General features: G+C 51.6%; 1 protein-coding gene across 1 annotated transcript; it reads right to left on the bottom strand.

Moving 5' to 3' along the window:
• Window positions 1-1,949: 1,949 nt before the first annotated feature.
• On the bottom strand, window positions 1,950-8,136 carry ZMYND19 (zinc finger MYND-type containing 19). Its single transcript, XM_072984608.2, has 6 exons — window positions 7,816-8,136; window positions 7,154-7,213; window positions 5,586-5,692; window positions 4,462-4,602; window positions 3,845-4,025; window positions 1,950-2,236 (listed from the first exon to the last, which is right to left on the bottom strand). Exons 1-6 carry the CDS (start codon window positions 7,864-7,866, stop codon window positions 2,093-2,095), a joined length of 684 nt encoding a protein of 227 aa, XP_072840709.1. The 5' UTR covers window positions 7,867-8,136; the 3' UTR covers window positions 1,950-2,092.
• Between the last annotated feature and the right edge of the window lie 843 nt (window positions 8,137-8,979).

Genomic DNA, 8,979 nt, shown 5'->3' with positions numbered 1-8,979 from the left:
TTCGGGGGGGGGGGGCGAGGAGGCAAGAAGGAGGGAGGGAGGAGGGACGGGCCTTCCCTCAGGGACCCGCGAGAAGGGAAGCCGTTACCCGAGAGGGAAGGAGGGCAGGCAGGCAGGCGAAGGCCCGGAAGGCGGCGAAGGCGGCGCCTCTCCTTCTTCCTCTTCCCTCCTTGGCGCGGCCTGAGGCGACCCTGAGGCGGGAGGGAAGGAGGAGCTTCCCCCTCGCCCCGCCCCCTTCCTCATCTCACCCCGCCCTTCTTCTCTCGCCACGCCCCCTTCCTCCTCTCACCTTTGCCCCGCCCTCTCCTTCTCTCGCCCCGCCCCCTTCCTCCTCTCACCTTTGCCCCGCCCTCTCCTTATCTCGCCACGCCCCCTCCTCTCCTCGCCTCGCCCCCTCCCAGCCGCCATGTTCCTTTAAAGGGGCGGTAGAGTCTCCAGCCTCCTCCCTCCCCCTTCCGAAGGGCAGCTGGATCTTTGGTCCTCCTCCCATTGCATGGGAAGTGATGCAGAGGAGCCTCCAGGCCCTCCACACGCAGGAAGAGAGCCACCTCTGGGCCCCCGGCCCAGGCCAGGCCAGGCCCCCCCAATCTGGGGAAGGGAAGGGATCGGGGCCCCCACTCGACGGCAAAACGCCACAGAGGAGGAGAAGCACCCATGGGGGCTCCAAGAGGGAATCCGGGGCGACTTTCTCCCGCCCAAACTTTCCCACCCTCCTCACACTGTGAAGCCCCCCACCCACCTTGAGGCCGCGGTCCCCCCGCCTGGGGGGGGTCCCCAGATGTTCTTGGAACTACAACTCCCAGAAGCCCTTCACACACACCCCAGCTGTACGAGCCAGGATCTCTGGGAGGTGTAGTCCAGGAACGTCTGGGGGACCCAAGGTCGGAAACAACCGCCCTCGGCCGCGCGGTGTTGTCGAGATGATCTTCCAGACCACGGTTCGGAGGCTCACCTGAACCAACGATGCTGTCTCGTGGTTATCTCGCAACGGTTCCCAAACCTTGGGTGGCCCCAGATGTTCTTGGAACTGCAACTCCCAGAAGCCCCTCACCCCCCAGCTGTACTAGCCAGGATTTCTGGGAGGTATAGTCCGAGAACATCTGGGGGACCCAAGGTTGGGAAGGGGTGCTCACCTGATCAGAAACAAAGAGATGGTGCCAACGCTGGAGGCCTTCAAGAGAAAGTTGAACAGCCATCCATCCATCCCCGTTGGCTTGGGGTTTCCTGCCTTGAGGAGGGGGGGGATTGAACCCGATGGCCTTAGAGACCTCTCCCGCTCAAGTTATTCTGCGATTCCGAGGGGTAGCAGCCAGAAAATACGGCTGACGGTTGCGAGAGGAAGCCGCGAGACAGGATGCAGGCCAACGGTTCGATCGCTTTGGGAGTGCGGACGGTGGTGGAGGAGGAGGGAAAAAAAATCAGGACGACGACGTCTTGGAGAAAAATCAGGACGACGACCCAATTCAAGAGGAACCGGGGAGATTCATCTGCACCGACTCAAAGATGAGGTTTCGGGGGGTTTAAAATAAAAAAAGGCAGCCACTCCATTTCAATCCTTTACTTGAAAACACAACTTCCATGCAGAGTTGTTCAGAGAAACTGCTGATGTCTGAGCTAGCTCCCCTGGCCGCCTCCCCGCGACGGGGAGGAAAAGCTTTTCGCTACAGGACAGTTATTTCAACCAACAATGTGTTCTCACCTGAACATTACAGTAAATGAGTCCTATATAAGAGAACCGCTAACCGGAAAAAAAAAGAGAGAGGGAAAGAGAGAGAGAGAGAAACAGAGAGAAAAAAAAAACCTGTACACAACTTTACAAACATATTAACATATAAATAACAGGAAGCATCTGGCTAGAACAGCTTCCACAGTAGTCTTTTTTTTTTGCTTGAGATTGGAAGGGGGCGAGCCGGTCCCTTTCCTCAAGCATCACAGGGGTTGGTTTGTCATCTCTCTGTGTGTGTATTATGTGTTTTTTCTTCCTCGTTGTCAGTGCCTCTGGCTTCAAGTGAGCAGTCTGTGCAAAGCAGGCACCCCTCGCCCTCGGAGGAGGCGCCCGCGGAAGGGGGCTTTTAAGGCCTCAGCGAGCCAGTCATCGCTCCGGTCCGAGTTCCTGGTGGAACACGCGCTTCTTCTCCCGACAGTGCTTCTTGTGAGCCGGCCAGTCTTTCTGCTGGCACTGCGATCCGCAGTACCGCGCCACCTGGCACCGCCCACAGATGTTGAATTCACGTAACTGGAGGGAGGAGCATGGAAGAAGGAATCAGTGCCGTGGTTCAAAGCTACAGAGAGACACCCCCCCCCAACCAAAAAAAAATAAAAATAAAATAAACCTAGCCAGTCAAAAGTCCCGGGACTGAAATCCTTCAAAGCCTTTAGTCTACAATTTTGCTAAAGAGATGTTCAGTTGTCGGCATGGATCTCTACACATGCTACGGTGTGTATTGGTTCCAAGTCCCCCCATGGATGCTGAAAACTGCAAATATTAATACGATAAAGTCAAAATCCAGAAAAAAAGTATTCTTACCATGTCTTACCAGAAGTGGTCACGAGAGGGAGCCAGAGACCACAATATTTTCTCTTTAACAAAAAGTATACAGTACATAGCACGTTCTCTGGCTCCCTCTTGTGGCCACGTTTGATAATACATGGTGAAAATATGTATTTCTAGTTTTTTTTTTCTTTTAATCCCGCAGATACAGAGATTCTACTGTACTTTGATCTCCATCTTGGAAGGTAGGTAGACAGGAGGATATGAACACCTGTGTCACCACAACCTGTAATTCCCACCTCCATCTTCTCATGTGAAAAGTTACCTTCCGTTTCCAAACCTGCAAATCGCATTGACCTCCGTGTATATGAGTTCCCTTGTCCGTCCAACCCAACCATAAGCACTACTAAATTCACCACAATTGGTTTCTGAGTAAACACAGTCCACGCCGTGGTTGCGTTCCTTTTCTCAGTTCCGTTTTAGGAACACGGGAAACTGGCTTACACCACGAGAGACCACTGGGCCATTTATTTAGCTCAGCACCTCTGCACTACATTCCAACAGGTCTCCAGGATTCTAGACAAGAGAGTTTTCTTGTCTGCGATGCTGGGGTTTCTGCATCCAAAGCATGTGCCCCTCCGATACTCCTTGCCCGATTCACTCGGTCCTTCCCCAAAAGCATTTTTAAGGCCAGTCTGCAGAACAAAGGAGGCCGATCCGATTTGCAGAACAACGTTTTCCGAGATCTTATGCGCACCCTTCCGTACCACGCCCCCTGTTCAATGGAGGGGCAACTCAAAACTGTTCATGCTTGCCTTCCTACCCAGCCATGTGCAGAGGAGAAAAAGACCGGTCTCAGAACAGCATGATCGGGCTCTGCCGACACTGGCATCAACCTCACACTATTCTCCAAGCAAATCTTAGAATGGCCAAGCTGGAAGAGACCCTTTGGATCGTCAAATCCAGCCCCTCTCAAACGAGGCCCCTTTGGGAATCAAACTCCAAATGAACGGCTGGCAAGCTCAGTGGTTTAAGTCTTCGGCTGAGGAACCAGAGGTTGAAGGTTCGATTCTCCTACTTGGCAAGGGCTGGACTAGATGATCCAGAGGGTCCCTTTATTATTATTAATTATTATGATTACTCAACCACTGCAAGAAACTGACCTCTAGCAAAAACTGCCCAAGATCATTCTCCGGTTAGACGGCACAGAGAAAATTCTTGCAAGGAATCTATCTGCTAGGGGTGGCCAGTGACGTTTCCCCCCCACCCCTGAAGAGGGCGAACCAGCCGCAGCCGGCCTCCGGTGGGGGGAAGAACACGGCCTTCTCCACGCCTGGCTGCAGAGATTCTCACCTGTTTCTCAATCATTGTGCAGGGAGGGTAGTGACATTCGTAGTACGTGCAGGAGCTCTCCTCTTCCTCCACCACATCTCCGTTCGCGTTATAATAGCGCGTTACATTCAGCACGGGGAACTGCTCCTCAATGGGGTCAGTCGGGAGCTGCTGTATGGCCAGCCAGTATAAGCTCTGTTCCCTTCAAAAACAAGAAGAAAACACAGTAGGTGAACTGCTGATTAAGCAAAGGCGTTCAATGAACTGGAGTGCTCGGGGGGGGGGGGTCAGCCTCTGGCCGCGGAACCAGAGGTTGGGAGTTTGATTCCCCCCCCCCACAGGGCCTCCTAGACAGGGGCTGGACTGAATGATCTTATAGGGTCCCTTCCAGTAGCCACTTGCTACCAGACATTTCCCCTTCTTCAGCCTACTAGGAGCCATGCCGTTTTAACCATATGTTTCAATGCAAGGTGTTTATAGCAACCCAGGGATGAAAGAATCTAGAAAAAAAAGAGGGCCCACTTTAAAGGTCAGGTCAGGTCTGCAGGAAGGAAAACCCCATTTCCCAATTTGCAACACACACTAGGAAAGCCAGGGGGCAAATCCTTCTCGCCCGCGCTAGAGGTGAAAAGGTTTACCTTTGTTTACTAGAGATTTCTTCGGCTTTGGGTCTCCAGCCCCACGGAACTAATCGCAAGTTGTCCAGACGGTTGTCTACCGTCACGGCGTTCAGGTGGACCACCTGGAAGCCCGGAGCGATGCCTCCACGGTGCCTCTCCCTGGAAGAGAAAACCATCGGGGTAAAAATCAAATAAATAAATAAAATAAATCTGTCCCCTGTCCAACTCATTGACCTGGTTGGTTTCGGGACTGCCTCTTGGCCTCGGCCTGCTGGACAAGGGCCTCTTCAAATTGGGAGAGGCCACGATGCACCGCCTGCCTCCAGGCTGAACGCTCAGAGTAGCACTTGATGAAATGGGCCAGCATTTAAACCACATCAATAAATCCCACCAACTTTCCCTGCGCCCATTTGGTCTGGCCCGAAATTTCAAGGAAATGACAAAGATACAAAGAGGGGGAAGAAAGAGAGGGTTCTGCCTCTGGTTCCAAAAATATTACAGGTTTGGAAGGGAAAATAACAAAAGGCAGATAGGTTTTCGGAGGCAGAAACACAGAACGTACTACATCACATACACTATATGGAAGCCCACGCATTTCCCTCTAATCCTTGGTGTATGTATGAAAGATTTCTATTCCCATCAACTTGGGCTCCAGAGGTCTTCTTGTGGGTCACCTTTTTGTGTGGCACAACGGTCAAGATACAGGAGCCCACATCTAAGCTCAATTCAGACTCAGTTCTTCCCACCACCAGAACGATGACGGGGTCCAACGTGACACCAGGACAGGCACAGCCCAACGTCGGCGATACCAAGTCAGAGAGGCTAACGGCCTAAGTCAGCATAAAGCACTTTTAATATATTCACATAGTGAGCAATATATAAACCCATGAAGATGAGAAAGGATACTAAAGGTAGCCTAAATAATTGCTTCGCCTTCACACACAACGATGCGCATTTGCAAAAGCTTAACATAAGCATTTGGAAATCTACCGCTGGCTGAAACCCATCAGTGAGTTGTAACTTGAGGATGCCGAGGGAAATGGTGGGGATTTCCCAGTTTCCGCTGATCCAATGGGTCTACCTTAGTCATGACCGGTTATGAGGGTCCAGCCACCTCGTTTCCTTGGTCCAAGATTACCTACCACAGCAACTCATGCAGCAGGCGTCCAAAACCCCTTCCTCGGTTCTTGTCGAAGGCAAAAGCAAAAATTCTAGCACCGTTTCCATCTGCATCAACCTCCATTCGAGCCTGGTCAAAGAAAAGACAGCCCGTCAGTTCATGCTCGTGGGAAAGATGCTTGCCACCCAGTTGATTTCCAAGAGAGAGCTAATTTGTAACACACTTTAAAAAAAAATCCCATTAAACTTATAAAAATACACAAACAAAAGGCCAGTAAAAGGGAAGTACAGAAGGTATGGGAAGATAAAACAAGAAACGCAAAATTGAATTCCTAGAAAATTAAAATATTATCTGTTTATAGCCTAAAACATGTGAACGACAGCGCCGTAAGAATAATATATTTGGAGATGCCCTCTAATGGGATGTCACCCCATGGGAATCCTTGTTCTCAATTAATGTCCACTTGATCCCAAAGGAAATTTTAAAGATCGGGCAAGTGTATAGTGAGTAGGTCCGGGCAGATGTAGCTCATAATGAAAACAGAAACTGGGGGAAAAACATCTTTTGTTCACAGTTCCGGAATTCTACTTCTTTGTTACCAGAGGTGTGGTTTGCTCTGTGATGTATTAAAAAGCACCGTAAACGAATCAGAGGGATCTTTCTTGACAGATACATTGGCATAAAAGATACGTTTGCCTATCCTCCTATGGAGGATTTCTCTACATACAATGCCTGTGCCATGAAAACATCATCATCTTAGAACTTCCAAGATGGAAGGGACTCTATGGCTCCAGACTCTTTCAAGGAGGCCCAGTGTGGAATTGAACTCCCAACCTGATGCAAAAGGGATGGGAATCCGACTCAGACTTTCCCCTCTTCTCTGACACTATCCACACCAACGTAACATGGGAAGGAACTCCAAACGTTCCAGATATAATCAAGGTTTGGGGCACCTTCCAAATTTATGACTGTCCCAGAGAGACGGCTCCTTGGTTTAAGGAGAAAAGCGGGATAGAAAATTTTTAAATCAATAAATAAATCAGACAGCCGGCAGATTATAAAATTAAAGCGCCTGTGAGAAAGATCACCCCCAGTGCATGATGCTGGACATACACATGGCAGTTTAGGAGATCTATAACTTATATAGAATGAATGCAGTGAGGAAACTGGATAGCAATGTAGCAGTGCCTAAAGGGGAAGCTAAAGAGGAATAATCAGGCAGGTGGGGAAAAGCACATGAAACGAAATAGTAATGACAGCGGTTATGAAATAGTAAACGCTGGTGCTCTCATTCGTGAAAGGGCTCCTCACAAGAGGCTTCTCGTCTTTTGTGTCTGTTGCCTCTTCGTGCTAGACCAGAAATCACCTGTTACCAAAGTTTTATTTGCAAGAACTGTGGCTTAAAAAAAAATTAAGGCACATGAGACGATCAACAGAATTGCTGGATGGTGGAGCCAGAAGCTGGGAGTTCGATTCCCCCACTGGGCCTCCTGGACAGGGGCTGGACTGGATGATCTCGAGGGTTCCCCCTTTCCAGCTCTTCCATTTCGAGAGGAGGACAATAAAAGAGAAGAGGCTCCCGATTCTTACCTCAAAAGAGTAACTCTCCACCAGTGGAATGTCTTGTTCATCTATCAGGGTATATTTTGTCTGAAATAAGAGACAGCAAAGCATGAAATAACACTGCTAGTCCTGTTACTGCCTCGTAAACCCTACCGGGAACCTGAGAGGAGGCTGACGGACCTCTTTCAGGCCGCTTTCAAATAAATAGAAGCCTCCCCCCTTGCAAGGATCCTATGTGACATCACGGGGGGGGGGGTTCTGTTCCTGTGTGACATCAGAGGGGCTTCTCACGCCTCTCTTCTTTTCATCTCAAAGGGGGCTGAGGACCTTTTTTATGACTTGGGTCCTCAGTCCCCATTCAAAAGAAAAGGGGGGGTTCCCAAGGGCCCTGTGTGACATCACAAGGGGGTCCTGTGTGACATCACAAGGGGGTCCTGTGTGACATCACACATGGCCCCTCATGGGGAAACCTTCCATCCCCCCTCCTCATTGGAAAGGGGTCAGGGAACCTCAGTCAGCCCCCTTGCAAATAAGAAAAGCCCCCCCCAGGAGGCTTCCCCAGCTAGAGGGGAGCTCCGCGTGACGTCAAAGAGGCGCCGCGTGACGTCACGCAGGCCCTCCAAAAGCGCGCGGAGGGCCCAAGTGGGGGGGGGGGAGTGAGGCCCGTCCCGGGTTCCCCCTTCCCTCACCTTGCCCGCCACCCGGCCGAGCCGCACGATGCCCAGCTTGAAGTCGGTCATGGCCTCGGCGGGGCCTGGCGGGAAAGCGGCGGAGGAGGCGGCGGCGGCGGGGGAGGAGGAGGAGGGCCGGAGCCCGCGCCGCCCAGGCCGCCCACTCGCGCGCGCGCGCCCGGAGAGAGGGAGGGAGCTGGGGGGGCGGGGCAGCTCCCAGCAGCAGCAGCAGCAACTCCGCCCCTCCGCCGCCGCCGCCACAGCCGCCAGCGCCGCCGCCGCCGCCACCTCCTCCACGGCCGCCGGCGCCGAGGCTTCTGCTCGCTGCCGCCGCCACGGCCGCCACCCCTTTGGCCGCGCCGGCCAATCCGCGCGCGATGCGTCACTCAGCCACGCCCCCCACACGGCGCCACCGCCTTGACGTCACTCCGGCCGGCCGGCCGGCCTCTCGCCTTGCTTGCCTGGCCCGGCGCGCGCTCTCTCCCTCCCTCCTCCCTCCCCCCTCCCACGTGACTAAAAAGGTGTCGCCGTAGGTAGCGTCAGCGGCGGCCACGATTGATGACGCCACGGACCCTCGCGGGCATGCTCACTCCACGCCCTCGCCCACCCTCCTGCTTGAGAACGGAAGCCTCTCCATGGAGCGAGGGCGGGCGGGGTCGCCGAGGGTGGGCGGGGCCGCCGAGGGTGGGCGGGGCCTCCTCCCTTTTTAAAGGGGCCGCCTCCCACTTTGGCGCCTTTTTTTTTTTTTTTAAACCCCTTTCCCCTCAGGCGCGGAAGAGCGCGCTTTCTCTCGCCTCATGTTCTGGCACGTTTTAAATAAAAGGTTTCACGTTTAAAAACAGATTTATAGAGATACTCAAGAGAAAGATACATAATAGGAACATATGAGTTTGTTTCTTTATAGAAGTATATATGGAATAGAATTAAATAATAATATTCATAATAAAAATAAAAACATTTATATATTAGAGATTCTAACTCTCCCCAAGTTAAATATTTATTTTTTAAAACACCAACTTTGACACCCGATTGAAAAAAAATACAGGACAAGTTATTATGCCAGTTTATATATATATTCTGTTTTATTTATGCATTATATATATATATAATTTCCTTACTTACGGAAAATTTATTTCAAATGTTTAAACCAACTCTGAATGTGTGTGTTTATAGGAGTTGGCT

This window comes from Pogona vitticeps, chromosome ZW-PAR, assembly GCF_051106095.1.
Source record: "Pogona vitticeps strain Pit_001003342236 chromosome ZW-PAR, PviZW2.1, whole genome shotgun sequence".
In the NCBI taxonomy this organism is placed as follows: Eukaryota; Metazoa; Chordata; class Lepidosauria; order Squamata; family Agamidae; genus Pogona; species Pogona vitticeps.
This window is presented reverse-complemented; position numbering and strand designations above follow the sequence as displayed.